At 57.8% G+C, this 22,270-nt stretch overlaps 1 protein-coding gene across 1 annotated transcript in view; it reads right to left on the bottom strand.

Annotated features, from left to right (window-relative positions):
* Positions 1-16,749, bottom strand: part of DMTN (dematin actin binding protein) — a 30,240-nt gene extending 13,491 nt beyond the window's left edge. Inside the window, exons 1-7 of the mRNA XM_012435318.3 lie at positions 16,528-16,749; positions 15,274-15,502; positions 2,888-2,943; positions 2,624-2,698; positions 2,096-2,251; positions 504-548; positions 35-134 (exon numbers count right to left, since the gene is read on the bottom strand). Of these exons, the coding sequence (XP_012290741.1) occupies positions 35-134; positions 504-548; positions 2,096-2,251; positions 2,624-2,698; positions 2,888-2,905 (394 nt within the window). The 5' untranslated portion in view covers positions 2,906-2,943; positions 15,274-15,502; positions 16,528-16,749. The remainder of the gene's footprint in view (positions 1-34; positions 135-503; positions 549-2,095; positions 2,252-2,623; positions 2,699-2,887; positions 2,944-15,273; positions 15,503-16,527) is intronic.
* Between the last annotated feature and the right edge of the window lie 5,521 nt (positions 16,750-22,270).

Here is a 22,270-nt window from a genome sequence, read left to right as displayed (position 1 = left end):
TAGGAAACAATGCGGTCGTGCCAAGAAGACCTACCAGGGTGGTGGAAATGGGGCAGGCTGGTCCGGGGGGTTCCAGTGGTTCTGGGGGCCACAGCCTGAGAGATGATTCCAGGTGACCGGCTGTCTGCCCACACCTGCAGAGTAGAAGCGTGTGGCTCCAGGGTCCCCATCCCCCTCCAACCCACACATGCACCCCGTCAGCTCACACCACCCTCTCTGTCCTCCCATCCTGGCTGCATCCTCCCAAACCCAGGGCAATGTTGTGGCACAGTTCCAAGGACCTACTGATGGTGCCTGGCCTGGGGAGAAAGGGTGGAATGAGGTCCTGGGTCCGACAGAATGATGGACACAGAGCTGGCCAGGGACGGGCGGTGGGGGGGGGGCAGGTAGTGCTGATTCGGGCACTCCCTGGGCTCTGCAGAGCTTGGTCTGATGTGTGGGGAGGAAGTTGGGGACCCCTGCAGGGCAGGGCAGGGCAAGTTGCAGGTGTGGGGCAGACTCACCTCCGGGGATGGTGGGGGGGATGTGGATTTGGGTGACAGAGAGCGCTGTGAAGGGAGAGGGGACTGGTCAGAGCTACAGGGGCAGATTCAACCTCTTCCCTAGAATCCCAGAGTGGCCACTTCACCCTCCACCCAATGCCACACACTTTCCTGGCCAGCTCTGGGCCACCTCTGCTTCCTTGGATCCTGGCCAACCCCCAGCTGCCTTAATCCTTCTCCTTCCCATGGTTCCCTGCACAGAGTCCTCAGCCTTCCCATGGAGGCACAGAGAAGCCCACGAACCTTGTAGCAGCACGCTGGGGCTCCCAGGGCCAACTTCTCCCTTCCCTCCCTCCTTCCTTCCCTCCTTCCTTCCCTCCCTTCCTTCCCTCCCTCCTCCCCCTCCCTCCCTCCTTCCCTCCTTTCCTTCACTCCCTCCCTTCTTCCTTCCCTCCCTCCTTCCTTCCTTCTCTCCTTCCTTCCCTCCCTCCTTCCTTCCCTCCTTCCTTCCCTCTTTCCTTTCTTCCTTCTTTCCTTCCTTCCCTCCTTCCTTCCCTCCCTCCCTTCCTCCTTCCTCTCTCTCTCCCTCTTTTATTTTTTCTTTCCTTTTTCCTTCACTCCCTTCTTCCCTCCCTCCTTCCTTTCTTCCTCTCTCTCTTCCCTTTCTTCTCTCTTCTCCTCTCTTCTCTCTCCTCTCTCCCTCTCCCATCTTTCTTTTTTGCAGTCTCACTCTGTCACCCAGCCTAGAGAGCAGTGGCTCTATCACAGCTCACCGCAGCCTCCCCCTCCTGGGCTCAAGGGATCCTCCCACCTCAGCCTCCTGAGCAGCTGAAACTACAGGTACACACCACCACACCTTGCTAATTTTTGTAGAGATAGGGGTCTCCCTATATTGCCCAGGCCGGTCTCAAACTCCTGGCCTCAAGTGACCCTCCTACCTTGGCCTCCACAAGTGCTGGGATTATAGGTGTGAGCCACCGTGCCTGGCCTTCTGAGAACCAATTAAGGAATAGTTGGTCCTGTCCTCAGAGCCTCAACACAAATAGAAGGGACAAGACCAACAAGCATCCAAGGATGAGGTCCGGGGTCATCACGAAGGAACTGAAGTCACCCCATGGTTTAGCCCCGTGTCACCGGTCAGCCACGACACTACCCTGACTTGAACAGTTGTACACTACTCAGCTCATGAGTACCTGCCTTGCACTCTCTCCTGCACCACGACTACCTTGCATGTGGACGGGCAGAAAGGTCACCTCTGTTTTATAGGCGGGTAAACTGAGGCCACAGCATCACAGAGGTCCCTCTGCTGGACTTTCAGCCCCACGCTCAGTGCCTCTGTTTCCACAAATCTTGCTCTTCCTGCCCCCTGTGTGCTGCTGCCATCCAGATGTGTCCACCTCTCTACATCTGAGCAACACGCCAGCCCAGAACCCGGTCGCCTGCTCTCTTGACCTCTGGATAGACTGACTGGTTGGTTCCTGTGCACAGTTCCCTCTCTTGTTTTTCCTGAGGCAGACCTCAGAAAGGAAAGGAAGCATGGGAGGGATCGGTCCCCACCCAGTGTGGCTTGGTGGGGCCTCCCCTCAAGTGCTGCCCAAGAGGAGCCCCCTCACCTCCCGGCTGCGGGGCAGCTCCACGTGTTCCAGGAGGGAATACGTGAAGTGGGGCTCGTAGATCATGAGGTCGGGCCGCTCGATGTCCAGGATGGCCTTGTCCTTGGGGATGGCAGCCAGGTCCTTGTAGCCCAGCACCTGATTGTCCATCTTGGCCTGAAGGGAAACGTGTGCGTGGAATGGCTGTGCCGAAAGCCCCGTCTAGGACACAGGCCCGGCTAGCTAGACTTATGTTAATTGCCAAGAAAAAGGACTGCCATTGCAGACGTTAACAATTCTGCTAATTTAAGAATTTAGTCACCTTAAAACACGATAGTCCTTTGCCTAGCACTTCGGGTGTAAGGAAGCCAGAGCAGTGGAAGTGGAATGTGAGAGCCTCTCTGGGCTTCGGGGTTCTCTCCGCCCGCCAGTACTGGCGGGACCACCACTGGGGAGGCTCTGCGGGCAGCTCCCCAGCAGCCAGGGGTCCCCCACCCGCCCCACTCCCAGCCTGGTGGGGGGGTGCTGGTGGCCGAGAGGTGTACTCACCACGATGCTGGAGGGAGGGCCAGGCACATTGGAGTCTCGGGAGGAGCTCACGCTCCCGGGGGAGGTAAGTGGTTGCTGGGGAGAGCGAGAAGGCGGGCGAGTGGGCACGTGCGTGGGTGCGGGGGCGGGGCAGGGGCGGCCCTAGGCCTGGGGGACCCGGGGCGCTGCGCGGCGCTGCGAGGCGGGTGGCCACCAGGTGGCGCCCTGGACTCCCGAGCAGCCCCCACCCGCCCTCGGCCCCCGGCCCGGGGCGGCGCCGCGCACCTTCTGCAGCCGTTCCATGCAGCCCGGAGCTCACCGGCCGGGTCACTCGCAGAGCCCTGTGCGCGAGGGGAGAGGACAGCGAGTCAGGCTCGGCGCGGCTGCTGGGCGCTGCGCGCTCGGGGCCGTGAAAGCAGCCGGCGCGTCCCCCTGGGCTGGCGCGTCCTCATCCCTCGGCGGCGACTCTCCAGGCTGCCGGGAGAAGGAGGGGGGCGGCGCCGGGGCGGCGTTAGGCTGCGGGGCCTCCGCGGGCGGCCGCTCTCCAGGCAGCCGGGCCCCGCGAGGCGCAGGCGTCCCATCCGCTCAGACCCGGAGAACGCGCGCGTGGACGGGAGGCAGCCGAGGGACGGGTGGCGCTTGTTTTTGAGCCATTGTTCTCTGGCTCCAAAGGAAATGACGGCAGGGGTCAGCGGGCTGCCCGGGCGGAGGCCTCCACGGCCCTGCTCCGCCGCACCTGCCCTCCCGCCCTGGCCCGACCCGGCCTGCGGCCCCGGCTCGGGCCCTCCCCTCCCGGCCGTTGATCCCACTCCCGCTCGGGGCACCGTCCCCGCCGCCACTTCCCGACGCTCGGCCAGGAAGGGTTAACGCAGAGGGTTCCGTGAGCCAGCCCGGCTTCAGCATCCCTCATCCAAAACCTGACATCCGCACTCCGAAACTTCGTGAGTGCCTCCCGAGACGCCACAAGTGGAAATTCCGCACGTCGAACTTCACACAAACTTTGTTTCATGCACAAAATTGTTTTTAAAACACTGTATAGGTCGGGCATAAGTGGCTCACGCAGGCAGTCCCAGCACTTTGCGACGCTGAGGCAGAAGGACTGCTTGAACCCAGGAGTTCGAGACCAGCCTGGACAACACAGTGAAACCCTGTCTCTACAAACAAATTTAAAATTTAGCCAGGCATGGTGCTGCATGCCTGTAGTCCTAGCTACTAGGGAGGCTGAGATGGATCACTTGAGCCGGGGAGATTGAGGCTGCAATGAGCTGAGATTGCACCACTGCCCTCCAGCCTGAGTGACAGAGTAAGACCCTGCCTCATTTAAAAAAAAAAAAAAGAGAGAGAGTCTTGCTCTGTCTCCCAGGTGGAGTGCGGTGGTGCGATCTTGGTTTACTGCAATTTCCACCTCCCAGGTTCAAGCGATTCTCCTATCTCAGCCTCCCAAGTAGCTGAGATTACAGGCGCAGGCCACCATGCCCGGCGGCTAATTTTTGTACTTTTAGTAGAGATGGGTTTTCACCATATTGGCCAGGCTGGTCTGGAACTCCTGACCTCAAGTGATCCACCTGCCTTGGCCCCCCAGAGTGCTGGGATTACAGGCGTGAGCCACGGTGCCCAGCTCCACTTTTCTGCTTTTGACGCCTTCCAATGCTCTGCCCACCTCTCTGCCTCCCAGATAACTCCAGCCTTCCAGAGCCATCCCAAAGCCCCTCCTCTGAGAGGCCTCTCTTTACTAGTCTTGTCCTCATGGATCAACCGTTCTCTGAATTCCAGTGGGACTTAAAATCAGACCAATGTAGCTAACTAAGCACTTGATCACAGGGAATATGTTTTCTCCCTAACTAGACAGACTGCTAATCGCAGGAGGGTGAAAACAATAAGAGCTACATGGGAGGCCAAGGAGAGAGGATGGCTTGAGGCCAGCAGTTCGAGGCCAGCCTGGGCAACATAGGGAGACCTCGTCTGTAGCAAAAAATTTAAAATTAGCCAGGTGTGGTGATATGCACCTGTAGTCAGCTCAGCTACTCCAGAGACTGAGGCGGGAGCATTGCTTGAGCGCAGGATGTCATGGCTACAGTGAGCTGTGATCAAACCACTGCATTCCAGCTTGGGTGGCAAAGCAAAGAGCTATCATTTTTTGAATGCTCATTATGCACTAGGTACTTTGAGAAGCCCCTTTACAAGGATTATTTTGTTTCATTGCCACAACAACCCTATAAGGTACACCCATTTACAGATGAGGAAACTGGGGCTCAGAGAGGTTAAAAATTTGTCCAGAGTCATGGAGCTGAAAATGACTGTGTCTTCAGCACAATTCTCTTACCTAGTACCATGTCAGGTGAGAATGAGGAGAGCTAGAATCTACTAGATTTCTCAAGTCTGTTGGAATTCTAGAACCATGGCATCTCCAAAATAAGACTCTAGCCATCGGAGTCACACGAGGTGTTGGTGCCCATGGAAAGACTGTTCCGGAGCTTCATATTCCTCTGGCCTTCTTAGTGCTCACTTTGTAATGCTTTTAATTAAGCAAGAAGAAGAATAAATTCTGGAACATACTTGAAGAGCTGTTAGTTCTCTCTCCTCTCTGATCTATACTTTGTTTATAGCTAGTATCAAAGTAGATATATACTTGGCTTAGCCCTAGGGGCAAATGCTCATCCATACATGCATGCATCTATTCATTCATCTATCCATCCATCCACCCATCCATCCCTGCATCCACCCATCCACCCTGCATCCATCCATCCATCCATCCCTCCCTGCATCTATCCATTCCTGCATCCATCCAGCTACCCACCCTGCATCTATCCATTCATCCATCCCTGCATCCATCCATCTATCCATGCATGCATCCACCCATCCACCCTGCATCCATCCATCCATCTCTGTATCTATCCATCCATTCATCCATCCATCTCTGCATCTATCCATTCCTACATGCATCCACCCATCTACCCTGCATCCATCCATCCATCCATCCCTGCATCTATCCATTCCTGCATCCATCCATCCCTGCATCTATCCATTCGTGCATCCATCCACCTATCCACCCTGCATCTATCCATTCATCCAACCCTGCATCCATCCATCCATGCATGCATCTACCCATCCACCCTGCATCCTTCCATCCATCCATCCATCCCTGCATCCGTTCCTGCAACTATCCATTCATCCATCCCTGCATCCATCCATCTATCCATGCATGCATCCACCCATCCACCCTCATCCATCCATCCATCTCTGTATCTATCCATCCATTAATCTATCCATCCCTGCATCTGTCCATTCCTGCATGCATTCACCCATCCACCCTGCATCTATCCATCCGTCCCTGCATCTATCCATTCCTGCATCCATCCACCCATCCACCCTGCATCTATCCATTCATCCATCCCTGCATCCATCCATCTATCCATGCATACATCCACCCATCCACCCTGCATCCATCCATCCATCCATCTCTGTATCTATCCATCCATTCATCCATCCATCCCTGCATCTATCCATCTATCCATGCATGCATCCACCCATCCACCCTGCATCCATCCATCCATCCATCTATCCATCCATCCACTTTCCATCCATCCATCCATTCAACAAATACCTTCTGAGCACCTATTCTGCAACGAACACAGAGCAGGACTCTGTGGTAAGTCTTATGGAGAATAGAAAGATGAGTCAGAGGAGCTAAGCTGCCCCTCCAAAAATAAGGCATACATCTAGATAACTCCCATGCAATGTAGAAAACTATATGTACCAGAGAAGATAGTATAAAGCATATGAGAAGTCACAGGAGAGATTCCTCCCTCTGGGGTGTCAGGAGGGGGAAAAGGGTTTATTGGAGGAAGAAGTATTTGAGATAGGCCTTGAAAGATGCCCAGTTTTGGCCAGGCGCGGTTACTTACGCCTGTAATCCCAGCACTTTGGGAGGCCAAGGCAGGTGGATCATGAGGTCAAGAGCTCAAGACCCTCCTGGCCAACATGGTGAAACCCTGTCTCTACTAAAAATACAAAAATTAGCTGGGCGTGGTAGCACGCGCCTGTAGTCCCAGCTACTTGGGGGGCTGAGGCAGAAGAATTGCTTGAACTCGGGAGGCGGAGATTGCAGTGAGCCGAGGTCTGCCACTGCATTCCAGCCTGGCTTCCGGCGATGGAGTGAGACTCTGTTTCAAAAAAAAAGAGAAAGGTGCCCAGTTTGAGATCATGCAAAAATGGAAAAAGGGGCTCCTGACAGAGAAAGCAGCATAAGGTGGGGACATGGGGATGCACTGGGCCTGTGTGGGGTCAGCAAATATTGCTGGATCGGAGAAATCATGACGTTGAGAAGCATTTGGGACAGGAGGTCAAGACCAGATCATGGAGGCCCTGAACCCAGCCTAGTTAGGTCGTAATCTGTTGGCAACAGGGGGCCAAAGAAGGCTCAAACACTTTTTTTAAGTGAAGAAGTGATGTGATTCAAGCAGTGCTTTGGGAAAATGAACCTGGTTGCAGCCTGAGAGTCAGATTGGACTGGCAAAGGCATTTCAGGTCCGCAGGGAGACTGGTCCGGAAGCTGCAGCAGCAGTTCAGCATGGCATTGTGAAGATCTAGACTTGGGCAGGAAGGAAAGGGGGCAAATCAGAGAAACCCTAGAAGCAGCATGTGCAAAGCAGGACTGAATCTGGGGTGCCCATGGAGGAGGCTGCAAGTCCAAGAGACTGGGAGAAGGGGAAAGGAAGAAGTCACTTTGACAGGTGGAGATTGCGGTGGGTGCAGCAGGGGAACAGGAAGGAATGTCCAGGAGGAGAGGAACCTACGGGAGAGGCCAGGCTGGAAACAGAGATGTCAGAGCCATTTGCCTAGAGGTGGAAGTCCGAACAAGAGATTACCAAGGGACAAAGAAGGTCAAAAACAGCATCCTGGGAAACACCTGGGGGATTGAAAAGAAACAGCCAGAGATGACACAGTCAGAAAGAGAGGGGAAAACTAGGTGGCAACTCCCAGGGGCCAGGGAGTCTCTAGTGAGTTTTTGTGTTTTCAGCAAAGGGTCTGATACATAGTAAATGTGCAAAACATATTGAGAGAGAGAATGGGAGGGAGGGAGGGATAGAGGGTGGGGCTGAGACAGTAGAACATCGTGGAATCCAAGTGTCGCCGTGGAGAAGGTGGGGAGAAGTGTTTTTCCTCCAGCTCGAATGTCAAGGCCATAGTGGCCTCCTGGTTAGGGATGGGGGGGTGAGGGGGTGCTGGCCAGGTGGTATAGCCAGGGGAGTGGCCCTTCCAAGAAGTATGATAGAAGAGCAGAGTCATTTTGGAGGAGCCAAGATTGGCCTAAGGCCTTTAAGGAAAGGGGGAGCTTGAATGTGTTTGCAGACAGCAGAGAGGGAACAGTGGACGGGAAAGATTGAGGCTGCAGTGGCGAGTGGGCACTGGGTGGGTGGAGCAAGAGGGCAGCAGGAGGGAAGGGATCAGGTTCATGGCCACGTGCAAGACTGGCTTTGGGAAGAAAGGCTCCCTGGAAACAAAGATGAGCTGGGTGGTGGCTCAGGCCTGTAACCCCAACACTTTGGGATGCAGAGGTTGGGGGATCACTTGAGCCCAGGAATTTGACTCCAACCTGTGCAACAGAGAGAGACCCTATCTCTACAAAATATATATTTTTTAATTAGCTGGGTGTCATGAAGTACACCTATAGTCCCAGCTACTTGGAGGCTGAGGCAGGAGGATGGGTTGAGCCCGGGCGGTTGAGGCTGCAGTGAGCTATGATCATGTCACTTAGCTCCCTGGAAAGGAGAGGACAGGGAAGGAAGTTGGGTGATGACCATACAGGGCTTCCATTTTCCCAGCAAAAGTGAGAGAGAGCGGCCAGGTGCAGAGGCTTATGCCTGTAACCCCAACACTTTGGGGGCCAAGGCAGGAGGATCGCTTGAGGCCAGGAGTTTGAGGCTTTAGTGCGCTATGAATACACCACTGCACTCCAGCCTGAACAACAGAGTGAGATTCTGTCTCAAAAAAAAAAAAAGTGATAAATAAGGTTCTGTGCAGATCTTACAGGTGGGGCCGAGGTTTGGAGGGGTCACTCTGAGGAGCGAGTGCAGCTGGGCACAGAGGGGCCAGGAGGGAGACTGGATAACTTGAGCATGTTGTGGAGCCTCAGCTGAGCCTCACGGAGGCCCTGGAATCCTCCTGGAACACGAGCCGGGGGAGGGGTACAGAGTGGGACAGTGGCTATCTGTCACAGTGGTGGCTACTCAGAGTGGCAGGAGGTGAGGGGCCTGGGGTGAGCCATGTCTCAGGAGTATGTGGCCATCTATCCCCATACTCACACGTGCACAGACACCATCCCAGAGGCACAGACACTCAGAAACACGGTTGGAAATCCTGATGGTCACAGTCATAGCTGCCATTTATGGAATGTCTATGTTATGGCTGGCACTGTGCTGTGTACTTCACATTTCTTTCTTTCTTTTTTTTTTGAGACAGGGTCTCACTCTGTTACCAAGGCTGGAGCACAGTGACATGATCATAGCTCACTGCAGCCTCAACCTCCCATGCTTAACCCATCCTCCTGCCTCAGCCTCCCTAGTAGCTGGGACTACAGGAGTACTTTATGACACCTAGCTAATTAAACAAAAAAAAATTTTTTTGTAGAGATGGGGTCTCCCTATGTTGCCCAGGCTGGTATCGAATTCCTGGGCTCCAGTGATCCTCCCACCTCCGCCTCCCAAAGTGTTGGGATTATAGGCAGGAGCCATTGCCCAGTCCCTCTTTGTTTCAATTTAACCCTCATGTTCCAATCCTGTGGGTGGACTTGGATTGGCGAGTATCTCAAGTTTGCACAGTTGAGACCTGAACAAGTTAAGTCATTGGTCAAGGACACACTATACTGTGTGGAATCTAAGCTCAGGTCTGTCTGACTTCTAAAACCATTCACCACGATACCACCCAGGCAAAGCTGGCGTGAGTCACTGAGCCCCTGGCCTCTCACTTCTGCTCTGTCCCCAGTCCCTTCTTGCCCAAAACCCCACTGCTGGGTCTTGTCCTTTAGTATCTGGGTCTGCTTCCAGGGCTCTGCCAGGGCCCTGCACCCTGGCGCCACCCCCTCCCCTGCCATTTGTTAGAGAGCATGTTGGTTGATAAATTATTTCCAGAGGCAGAAATTTGGTCTTACCTCTTGGGGGACATTTGCATGTAAACTTGGGCTTAGCCTTAAGGCATCAAGTTTTTACTGGTTAAATTGTAAGCTGTCAGAAGACCAGCAGGGAAGATGTTTGGGAGGGAGAAGAGTGTGTGTATATGTGTGTGCACGTGCATGTGTGTGTGAGAGAGTGTCTCCTTGGCCTCTCTCAAATCACACCCTGCCTCCTCCACCCACTCGCAGGCCCTTCCGCCAAAGCTCATTTCTCCCAGGTCAATGCCGGCTCACTCCACCTCCTCCAGTCCGGACCCCTCTCCAATGCACCACCCCACCTGCCTGTGTGTGCACCCCGAAGGGCCCAGCGACCTCTGCACACAAAGAGACAGAAAGGGCGAGCTGCAGCAGGAAGAGGGGCAGGATGGAGGAAGGGAGAGCGCCACAGAGGAAGGCAGTTCCAGGTGGCGGAAGGGACAGCTCAGCTGCCCCTGGCCCTGGTTGGACACCAGCCGGCTGTTCACCCTCCATCTCAGCCCCACCCTCCCCCAGCTGTGCCTCCCTGCCTTATCTGAACCGCCAGCCCAGCCCCACCTCACCCACCACCCTTTCCTCTCCACAGCTCCCCGGGATGTGGGTGATAAGACCTGCCCACAGGGCCCTCCGAGTTTGTGCCCACCCCTCCTGGCGGGCTCTTCTTCCAGGCAGAAACTGATCCAGACCATGGCTCCCTGGACTTTTAGCAACGAAGCCTCCGTGGGAAGAAGCAGCATCTGGATAGGGGTCGGAGGTACCCTGGTCTAGCTATGCTCCCGTCTCTGGCCAACCACTACCTGTTCGGCGCCAGCCCCTGTACTTGGGATTTTCATACATTCTCTTTCAACCTCACCCAAAACGACGTTCTCCTCATTTAGAAATGAACAAAAACAAGGCTGAGAGGTGAACATGCCAAAAGCCCCCACCAGACAGCAGCCAAGCTGGAGTTCCCACCAGGCCAGCCTGAGGCCCAAGCCAATGAGCGCTCTTTTCAATGAGTACCAAAGATCCCACTTCAATCAGAAATGTGGGACCTGGGGGTCCCACGCTCTAACCTTTAGACAGTGGGGCCACCCAGAGTCCTGCTCGCTGATGGCATCTGTAGAACAGCAGCTGGGAGTCTGGGGGCCTCTGGCTCTGGGCCACATGGACAGCAGGGTCCAGCCAGGCTGGAGGCCGGCCGCTGCAGACAGCAAACGAATTATGAAACGAGGCAAGCCATCCAAGTGGGCTGGCGTGGGGTGGGCAGGGGACTTCACCCCACGTCGCCTTCTCTTGTTCTGTTCACCGTGCAGCGGCCTGGCCCTCTCCCTTTCTTCCTCCTGTCTTTCTGCTTTCTCTCTTCTGGTCCTTTTTCTCTGCTTTCTTCATCTTTTCTCCCTCCCTCCCTCTTTCCCTTTCACCCTCTCCCCTCCCAGCCCTATCCCCGCAGTTACTGTGGCAACAATTCAATGGCAGAAATAAAGGCAGGATCCAGCTAGGTCACCAGTTCCCAAAACAGCATCCCGGGTAGGGAGGAGCAGGGCGGGTGCAGCAGTGCAGCGTGGCAGGGCAGGGGCCAGGCGCTCCCATGGGTGCTGTGCGTGTGATGTGGGTGGGGCAAGGCACCTTGCTCCCTGCTCCTCCCTGGAAAAGGACACCAGGAGGCTGAGGCCTGCTCTAGGCCAGTGGCTCATCAGAGGTGTCCCTTACTTAGGGCAAGGCTGACAGAGCCTGGGGACTCCCTCCTCTTCTCCCAGTTTCTCCCTCTTCCCCACTCCAGTGTTTTTTACCCTTGTGTCTGCTAGGATGAGGGTTCCCCTGACCCAGCACTGTAGGCAGCCTCTCACACTCAGATACAGGACCAAGCCTGAGTGCATGGGGAGCTCAGAGTGCCCCTGCTCTAGGCCTGCCCTCCCCTGTTGTCTTGATAACAACAAAACTGGGCCTGGGTGCCCCCTTCTGCCCCTCTCCTGGCCCCCAGCCCAGCCAGAGATGCATGTGCAGCCATCTTCTCCCAGGTCTTTCTCTGGCTGGGTTTCTGCGTGCCCTCTGCACTCTCCCCCTGAGGAAGCCCCACAGCCCCTCAGGCCAACTTGGCAGGTCCTGCTCCCCTCCATTTATGGCTGGTCCTGTTGTACAAATGGGCCTGGCAGAGCTGGGGGAGACGCAGCCTCAATTCAGCTTTCTATATTCTGGAGCCTCCCTGTTCTGGTCTCCACAACATCTGGGAGCTCTAGCAGATGGATTCTGCAGATAGTGGCCCACCAGCGGACAACCTGACCCAGGAGTCTGACACCTGGCCACAGAGACAAGATGGATAGGTGCGCACAGGCAGAAGCGCCCACACTGAAACCATGGCAGGATTTAACGCACGCGGTGCACATGGGGAGACTCCGAAGCCCTGTGTGCCAGCTCACGCCCCCACTCTCCCATCGAGGCCCCTCACAGTGACATGTGGTGCTGCCAACACCCACTCGCACCCACCCACCAGTCCTCTCCCTGGCATCCCTCCCAGAGCTGCGCACGTGTACAGCAACACACAGTGAGCCCTCCACTTCCTCAGCCCCGGGGCCTTCCCCGGGCTCCCCGTTCCCAGAGCCCAACTGCCTTCCTTGCATCGGACCTGTCCCTGCTCCCCTTACTCTCACAACCAGGCGACCGGTCCCCGGGAAAGGACACACCAGGTGTGTCTGCCCATGAAAGGGTGCCAGGCCTGCTAGGCCCCGAGGGACAGAGCTAGAGAGGGGGAGCTCCAGAACCCTGTGGGGGCTGCATGTCTGCTCAGCCCTGGCCCCTTCAAGCACCCTGGCATTGGGGACAGGGGGAGCACTGAGCACTGGGCTTGGGCCTGCAGCCTCGCCCTGTCACTGCCTCACTCCTCACTCAGCCCCACCCCAGCCTGGCTGGCCACTGTCTGGGAGCAGACTCTCCTCCCACTCCCCCTAAAAAGCAGGCACCAAACCAACAGCCTCAGGCCCTGAAATGAACTGCTCCAATCCCCAGGGTGGAGTGCTGGTGGGAAGGCCAGCAGGACTTCCTCTCCCAGTATTCAGCAGAGAGGGAACGCTCCCCTGCCCACAGTCCCATACCCACGGTCTGTCCCTCCCATTGCTGGCCTGCTCAGCTAGGTGGGCAGGGCAGAGAGGATAGGGAAGAGGGGATTGGGCTGGTAGCAGTTCTTATCCTTGGGCTGAGAACACCCCAGACCACCCTCTTCCCCAAATCAGAAGGAGATTCCATTAGATCAGGCCCAGCTGGTCCCAGGGGCCGACCCATCCTCCCACTGAACAGGGCCCACGGTGGGCTCCCCCCTCACCCGGTACCCTGCCACCACCCAAAGCCTGGCTCACCAGCAAGCGCTGTGGCCCAGAGTGCCCACAGAAGGGAGGAGAGGCGGAGACCCTGCCACCTACCTCTTCCCAGACAGTGTGGCCCAGACGCTCTGAGGCCACAGAGGCCTGAGAGGCGCAGGCCAGATCCACGGGCTGGCACTTCCCCCAGGAAGGTAATCGGCGTCTCTTCCAGGAACCCAGCCTTGCTTCCCCGGAGCACAAATAACAGGAAAAAAGCCGGCTTGGGGAGGGTGGGCGGGGTGGGAGCTGGTGAAGGAGGGGAGCTGGTCTCGGCTGAGCAGTCTGATCTCCCCTCTGAGGCCCCACCCGCCTGGCCCCCCACCCTGCTTCTCTGCAAGCCTCGGCCTCCTGGATCCCCCCGGTACCGGGGAGTCCTCGTCTGGGGGCGGGCGGGCTGGTGGCTCCCCCACGCCCTCCCCGCACCCTCACCACCTCTAGCTGATAGCGTGTGGCCGGCGAGGGTGTGTGTGTGGATGTGTGCGCTCTTCCACCAGCGCTGCAGCTCAATCCATTTCAAACAAGAGGAGCATTAACCCAGCGTCATGACGAAGCAGAATCAGCCAGCACTGTCCTCTCCCTTTCCCACACCCCAGCCTGCAGCACTCACACTCATACACACACCTACATGTACTCAGAGCCCCTCAGCCTCCTCTTAAACAGCCAGAGTTCAAGTTGCTGTGGGTGGTGGGTGGGGGGGTAGGGAAGGGGGCTACTGATGACCCAGGGGGACGATGCCTGGTTTCTCCAGGCACCTGCACCTCCTACCCTGTTCATGACAACCCCATCATCTGACAGCAGCAACTGAGGTCTCTGGGGGCCCAGCATCTCGAGGTGCAGGTGCAGGCACAGGCCAGAATTGGTCACCCAAGGATGAACTCTCTCCTGGGAGGGCAGAATGGAGGGGTGCCACCAGGTCCCCAGTACAGAGACTTGGGCTGGCCCCTCGGTAACCTGAATCCCCCAAGAACGCCAATGGAATGCAGCAGAGAAAGAGAGAGAGAAGGACCCCATCTCTCCCTAGGACAGCTTCACAAAAAGGGAGCTTCCTGCCAGGTGACCCCGGGTCCCAATACAGAATTTACAGGCATGTGTCTTCCCTGTCTTGAGCAAAGCCTCAACCACCCCAGGAGCCTGTCATTGGCCTTTTGGGCCCCCTGGGCAGGATGCGGAAGGGCAACAAGCCTTGCTCTCGACTCTCACCCTGGCCCCAGAGTCCTCTCCACCTCCACACCGCAGACTTGCCTACCTAGGCAGCCCTCACCGTTGCCCTGGCAACCGCTGCCCACAGCCGGTCAGCTGATGGTATCAGCTGTTGTTGGGGAAATCTAGAATCTGGGGAGGGGGCTCTGGGTGTCTGAATGGAGGAGCATGGGGGAGGGACTTGAGGGAAGAGGCCAGGAGGGGACAGAAAGTATCTGGCTGGTGGGGACAGAAAGGAAGGTAACCTGAGGGATGGGCTCCAGAGAGAAGGGAGGGAGGAAGGAGGCAGGTGGCTGAGAGAGGAGACCGAACACAGGCAGAGCTGCAGACACAGGCGGAGCTGCTGCAGCCGGTGGGGAGGCCGTGAGCTACAGAGAAAACCTGGGGGTGGGGGATGAAGCGTCGGATCTGTGGAACTGCGGAGAAAAAGGCCAGGAGTGATGTGGGAGGGGGTGCACATTTAATGTGGCAGGAGGGGGCACAGCACTGGAGGAGGAGCTACCCCGGCCATCGCTCCACAACCAGCCTGGCCTCGGCCCAGCCTCTCGGTTTTCTGTCCCTTCAACCCCACACTTACTGCCCTCTGATCAGGGTCTGAGAGACAGAGAGGAAGCCCCAGCTCACTCCAGCCCTAGATCATCTCTCTCTGTCCCTCCTGCACCTGGGGCTTTGACACCTCAGCCCTTTAGAATTCCTGAGCCCCCCCACCCTGACCTGGGTTCCTCCCCTGCTGTTGGCTGTCCCCTACCAGGCCCCACCCCAGGAGAGCTGTCCTGGTGCAAGGGTCCCAAGAGCAGAGTTGGAATGAGCTGATGCCAGGAAGGACAGCTGTGGTCAGGGGCCTGGAAAGAGGTGGGTGATGAGGAATGGGTAGGATCGCTGGGCCTGGGAGGAGGGGTGCCTCCTATGGAAACCGGCATGTGCGGGGCAGAGTGGGGTGAGCCAAGGGGAAAGGGCGGAGGGGAGAAGGAGGGGAAGGTGCTCAGTACCTTCAAGGGCCCAGGGCGTGGGGCAGGAGCGCAGCAGCCTCCTCGGTGACACACACCTCCATCCCTCGGCGCATCTCCTCTCCGCCTCCCGTTGCCAAGACAACCTGCCGGCAGCTCAGGCCCAGCTCAGCCGAGGCGGCAGGGAGGGGGAGGCGGAAGCTGTGGCTCCTGCTGCCTCTTCCTCGGAGATGGAAGGAGGGAGTCTGAGGGTGGACCCTCAGTGCTGGGGCTGGGGGTTAGAGGACAGCTTCAGGAGCTAGGGTGCCCAGTGAACCCCACCAAGTGCCCCATCCCCCCACTTCCCTTCATAAGGCTCTAGAATTGCCTCTGGGGTGACCTCAGGAGAACCCTAATTCAGGGCCAGAGAGCAGGCCAGTCTCGAAGAGCGTGCAGCACTGGGGAGAGTCCCCACTCCAGAAAGCCAGCATGGAGCTCAGGGCGGTGACAGACAGCAAGGCAGGGATGGTCCCTGTGCTGAAGGGCCAGAGGGGTGGCTCCTGCAGCGTGCGGAGTCCTCTGGGTGCTGGCAGCACTGGGCACGCGGCTGCAGGCCCCATACCTCTGCCATCTCCATGTGAGCACCTTCTCCTGGTCCCAAACCCTCTCATTCCACCTGAGAAAAGTCAGAGCACGGGACGGCTCTCTTCCAGTCCCTCAAGGTCCCATTCCTACTGCCCCACCATGCCCGAGTCCCACATTCCATCAGAATGTCCCTCCACGGGCGGGTGGGGTGGGGGCGGCCACCTCGGGCAGGAAGAGTGCTCAGCCCAGCCAGGCCTGGACCCGAGAGGACTGCAGAGTGAGGGCTCCCTCTGTCGACCTGAGTAGTGGTAGCTGCCAAGGTCATTTTGCTGCCAGGGATCTGGGCTGTGTGTGTGTGTGTGTGTGTATGTGTGCGTGCGTGCGCGTGTGCATGTGTGTGTGTGTGTGTGCGTGCGCGTGTGCATGTGTATATATTTGTGTGTTGGTGGTGGGCGTCCAGAGGGGAGGCAAGGGTACCCTTCTCACCCATGCCATCCCCTGCCCCCACCTCGTCTCTCTCTTTGTCCCATGGACTCACTCTGCCTCCAGCCTCCTCCTCCTGGGAAGGCCTCTGACCCCTCAAGGACGGCTTGTCTGAGAGGGGAAGTTCCCCCTACCCCGAAGCTGGCAACACTGAACAACAGGTGCCTGTTAGCTCAGACCCCAGGCGGGGGCTTCCTCAGCTCTGCTCCGTACCCAGCAGGCAGGTGGCGGCTGCCAGGACTTGCGTACCTTTGAAAGTTCAGGAGTTCTCAAGACCTTGAGGATGGGCGCTTGTCTCCACAACGCAGGGCCAGGGCTCCTGTGTCTCTCAGGCAGGGGGTCCCAGGACCCCTGACGATGCCCTGTTCTTGGCTCCTTTCCCCACAAGGTCACTGGTGCCAGATGTCCTCGGAGAACTCGGGCCCCACCACCTCCTCCCTCCCCTGGGCCCTCTCCATAGGCCTCTCTGTCCACGACTGGGCTGTCTCACTCCAGTGCCCCCAGCCCCACCCCACGCACCAACCTGCTGGGCGGGGGAGCACCAGGAGTGCCTCCCCATGCTATCTAAATATTAACTCCTGGAGAGGTGGAGCCTGGGCACCTGGACACTCAGGCAGGAGGGAAAGGGTGACAGGGACCTGAAGAAAAGGAAGGATGAGGGCCCCAAAGTCTCCATTCTCATCAGAGATTGGGAGCCATGTTTCCCTGCTTCCGGGCACTGGACTCTGCTGCCCGGACCCCAGAGCCTCCGCTCCTCCAACACACTGCCACCAGACCACGGTCATCGGGTGCCCCCAAAGCCCTTCCCGATCTCCTCCCTGCCACAGCATAAGGATCAAACTCTTCATCATCGACCCAATCACTTCCTGCCACTTCTCTACACAAATTTCAGCTCCAGCCAAGTAGACGGACTGCTCCCCTTCCCTGGAGCACACCTCCCATTTTCCTGCCTCTAAGCGTTGATTTTCATGCCCATTTTTCTGCTCGTCATTTTCCACTTTGTGCATCTTTTCTCCACTGAAATCATGCAAACGCCAGGCCTCCCACAAAGCCCCCCCAAACACCTTGGCCTATGCTCTCTCCTGCCCCAGAACCCACAGTGCCTGGGCAGGCGAGTGGACAACCTCAAACGCAAGGTGTGGAAGCCGGGCAGAATCTCGGGTGCAGTGCTCACTAGCTGTGAGACCGTGAATGGCCTGGCGCCTCTGAGTGTGAACTCAGCCACGCGTGCTACGTGGGAACATCTCACCGCCCTAAAGAAGGGGTGCAAGCCAGTGTGCTCTGAGTGTGTCCCCGCACATCTGCTGAACTCGGCACATATTAGTTTCCTTATTTCCAGTAATTCTTATCTCCCCTTTCCCTCTTTGGGGATGTACCAAAAAAAAGAAAAAAAAGCTTTTGTTATACCATGTGTAAGAGAGGGATTTCCAAATGTCCCACCCAAGAATTGCCTTTTTATGGGTTTAGTCCTCCAATTAAATCTCAAGTGCCTTGAGAGCTCTATCTTGTCCATCTCTTTTATTAACAGAAGGATTAGCACGGGGCTTGAATGATGTGGGGAAAAAAGAAATACTGGGACTGACTGCTTAAGCCCTAGCCCCGTCCACATCTGCCTAAGGAAGGAGGGAGAACACAGGATTCTGGCCTCTCTCCTGCCTCCACCTGGAGGGACGGTGGGGTGCTGGGCCAATGACTTCTTTCTGGGGCTTCAGGTGATTTATTTCCTCAATAAACACTTACCCTGTGCAATGTACTGCACTGGGCATGGTGGGGGAGGAAAAGATGGACTATTTCTACGTCTGGGGCACTTGCTACTTAGTGGGATCATGACAAGCACATTCATTATGACAGTTCTGGACAAGCTGTGACAAGTACCATAAGGCAAGGACAAGTGAACGGCTGGCGAGACCAGTGGCAGTGGGGACAGTCGCTCATCCCAGGGAAGTGCCAAGAGCCTGTGGAGCAGAGGAGCAGCCCGTGGTCTGGGTGTGCATGTGCACTAGAGCAGGATGCGCCAGGTGGCAGGAACCCTTCGAATGAGGATGGGGGTGTGCTTGTTTGATAGAGTTCCAGTTTTACAGTGTTCTTTTTTTTTTTTTTGAGACGGAGTTTCGCGCTTGTTACCCAGGCTGGAGTGCAATGGCGCGATCTCAGCTCACCGCAACCTCCGCCTCCTGGGTTCAGGCAATTCTCCTGCCTCAGCCTCCTGAGTAGCTGGGATTACAGGCACATGCCACTGTGCCCAGCTAATTTTTTGTATTTTTAGTAGAGATGGGGTTTCACCATGTTGACCAGGATGGTCTCGATCTCTTGACCTCGTGATCCACCCTCCTCGGCCTCCCAAAGTGCTGGGATTACAGGCATGAGCCACCGCGCCCGGCAGTGTTCTTAAAGGGGAATTGTGGGGCTAGGGCTGAAGAGGGAGACAGAAAGGGCTGGACCAGAGTCTTAAAGATGACACTAAGGAGTGTGGCCAGGACGGTGTGGCCTGGGCGGAGCTGTGGTTGATGGTAGGGAAGGTGAGTGGGGTCAGCTCCGGTGCCCTGGAGTGGAGGGCAGTGTTGGGAGGCACAGACACGATGCTGGGAGTGAGTGCAGATTTAGACAGATCCCAGTGAGGCCTGGCCACGGTGGAGAGCCCCAGAATTCAGGAAAGAAAGCAGTTACCCACAAGGAGGGCAAGGAGTTGGTGGCTGAGATTGCTCACAGAGGCGGCAGGCAGACTAAGAGCAGAGTGGGAGGGACTCTCAGGGAAGGGTCCTCTGTGAGGAGGGGAAAGAGAAGCCCGGATGGCAGGCCGAGGGGGGTGGGGGTGTCTCTTTGCCAGGGCAAGTGCTTGGGGCTGAAGACGGTGATGACGGAGGCAAGGCTTTCAGCTTGGTCCCTGGAAAGTCACTGTCTCAGCGTCAGAGGGCAGGGTTGAATAGACTGATGTAAGTGGAACCAGCTCGTGTGGCCTAAAGAGTGATTGATTGTCCCCCTTGGATATCCTGCTCGGCTCTCCCCTGCCTCATCTGGCTGTTCGCAGGACAGGACAGAGAAGGGAGGTCAATATGTGAGCTGTTCTTAGCGAGCATTCTTGGTAATCCCAAACTGGCGTGAGATTTGAGGCACTGGTGGCTGCTGCCGCCACCTCCCTCCACCTGATCACATTCCCCCCTAAAGGGGTTCATGTTTCCCCAACAGCAAGCGGCGACTAGCAAATTGCCCCCTGTGGCCACTCCTGCTCACACCTGCAGAGACCCAGGGGCTCAGAGGTGAGCAAGGCTGCTGGAGCCAGGTGTGGCCTGAGGACCTGGGGAAGCCTCCTTCCTGCCCACCGCCTAGCTGTGCCTGTTTAGTTCGTTCTGAAGTGCCAGCATTAGGGATCTACTCTTGTGGCTTCTTCCTTTTAGCATCTTCGAAATCACCACTAGTTCAGGGGAAATGAGCTGAACAGGTTTCCAGAGCCTGAAAAGCCACCTGGGGCACGGTGTCCTGGGCAGAGGCGCTGAGAGTTTGGCGAGGAGAAGGCTAGAGCCCAGCCAGAGACCCAGGGACCCAAGGCAGGAGCAGGCACTGGGCACCTGAGGGCTGGGCTGGGGTGAGGGCTCTCCCCGGGACAGCACAGGCCTCCGGAGCGGCCCTCCTTCTCCCTCTCCCTTCTCTGTTCCTCCCTGCCAGGTCTCACCTCAAAAAGCAAGAAAGAAAACAGTGAGGGCTTTCTGGAGCCGGCCCCGAGAGGCCTGTCGGTGCTGGGGAGGTCAAAGAGAGGGAGGGAGGGGCCGGAGAAAGGCCATGAAGAAAGCAGAGGCAACACAAAGGGCCCGGTCCACCTTTGAAGCCGTCTCTAACCCTAGCGAGGGAGGGGTGGGAGTGGGCCGGAGAGCCGGCTAGCAGGGAGGCAGTCTAGAGTTTTAAAGAATGTCTCAAATTCCTGCGGAAATCAGAGGGATTGTAACAGCCCCCCTCCCCAACACACCTCCTTCCCAGCCACCCCCCAAAGTCCAGTTCTCTACACCTGGGGGGCCCCCAACCCTTTGTCCTCAAGTAATTGCTGGGTGTTGCCCCCGTTTTAAAGTCCCATTGAACTCGACAGTTATCAGCTGAGGCTCCAGACCACCCTCCCGCCACACATCCTAGAAAACTACCCCCAACACAGCGCGGTCTTCACTGGGATTAAGGCTCTTTGTGATGGGGGAGAGAAAAAAGTAACCTGGTGAAAAGCAATTATGACGAGCAGTAGGGAGAATGTCTGTCCCAGGGCCGGGGACCTCCCTCTTGGCTGCGGCTGTCCCCACCTTTTAAATTGCCCAGTGGTGGGGGTGTCAGACTCTGCGCTGGCCCTCGCCATCAACCGGGGCTGCAGCTGCACCCACCTCCCACTGTCACTGGACCAAGGCCCTTCCCCACTTCCTCTTCTTTCCTTATTTTTAGGCCATGGTAGGGAGCAGAGAGGAGAAGGGACGTCTTTCATCCTCTCTCCGTAATCCCCCTCCTCAAGGTAGTCTCAGAAGGAAGAGGGAGGGGAGAGGAAGCAGGCTGGAGGGAGTACATCCGCAGAAGAGAGGGCTCAGTGAGGGAAGAGGAAACTGAGGCTGGGGGTCCATCCCCAAAAGAGAGGGCTCACTGAGGGTAGGGGAAACTGAGGCTGGGGGGTAATCCCCAGAAGAGAAGGCTCAGTGAGGGAAGGGGAAACTGAGGCTGGGAGGCCATCCCCAGAGGGCTGAGGGCGTTCCCCCTGAAGAGCTGACCTGGTTGTGGGGGGTGGGGGGGCGGTGTCCCAGCGAGGAAGGACCTCCCCCTGGACATGTTTAAAAGCCAGCGGACAGAAGAGGCGGGTTTTATGGCCCGCGAGTTCCACTCCCCACACGCACACCTGGAGGCCCCTGGGAAAGCCCACCGGAGAAGCTGGGGTGGGGGCAGGGCTATCCCTTCCTCCCCGCCCCGCTCGCTCCCTCCCCCGCGCCATCCGGGCTGGGCCGCCGCCTTTAATTGAGATTTGCCCTCAGGTGTGGCCCCCACCCAGGCCCCGCGGGGACCCGGGAGGACGGGGTACGCCTTCTCGCCCCCTCCCCCTTCCGCCCGCCCAGCCCCGCTCCCCGCCCCCGCCCTCCTCACCGGAAAAAAGCAATCTGGCTGCCCGAGAAGGCTCCTGGCGTCCGCGGGTCGCTCGGGCCCCGCTGGGCTTCGCAGAGCCCTCGCTCGCGCCTCGGGCCTGGGCCCGGCTGGATTCCCGTCCCGGCCCCAGCCCCTCCTGGGGCTCGGGTTTTCTTCCCCAACAGGTAGCACGGGCCGCGCCGCGCGAGCCCAGGAAACCCGAGCCCGCGCCAGGGAGGGGCCGCCCGGCCTGGACGCGCCCTGGACCGCCCGCCTCCCGCGGGGCCGAGCCCGCCGCCTCCCGGGGCCCCGGCGCGGCGGGCCGCGCCTGCACCTGCCGGGGCCACGCCTGGCTGGGACGGACAGGCGGCTCGTTTCCAGGGGTGCCCCGTGGTCGGATCCCCCACCCCGCTTCAGATAACCCGTTTGCAGGAAAATGGTTTTATTCCGGAGATGGGAGTTGGGGGTAGGGTGCAGGCCTGGGTCGCGGAATGTGAGGAGTGGCCAACCCTCTATTCTCTTTCTCTCCCCCCCCTTTTTTTTTTTTCCTGGAACAAACAAAAAAAGTCCCTTCCTACAGTCTGGCCAGGAGGAGTTTGGGGGCTGGGGGGCAGACTGAGGGAGATCCGGAAGCAGATTTTGAGGATAGCCACCTCCAGACGGTGTCTGCAAGGTCTCGGGAGGCCGGCGGAGGCTGGCGGCTGAGATCAGGGTGACACTCAGTTCCTCTCCAGGGCCTGCCACCCGGGCCACTGTGCCAGCCGCCCCTGGGGCACCGGCCTGCCCCTTCCCAGCGGCGGGGGGGTGGGGGGCTGGCTGCTTCGCGGCCCTCCCGCCACCCAGCCTAGTCCTTGGATTAAGAAGGGAAGAGGATGGGGAGGCGGCCCAGGGGTGTTGCCCCTTGCCTCCCTGA

Source organism: Aotus nancymaae, unplaced genomic scaffold, assembly GCF_030222135.1.
Source record: "Aotus nancymaae isolate 86718 unplaced genomic scaffold, 86718_ANA_hifiasm-v0.15.2.pri h1tg000079l, whole genome shotgun sequence".
Taxonomy (NCBI): domain Eukaryota; kingdom Metazoa; phylum Chordata; class Mammalia; order Primates; family Aotidae; genus Aotus; species Aotus nancymaae.
Note: the sequence above shows the minus strand (reverse complement) of the source record. Positions and strands in the feature narration are given on the sequence as shown.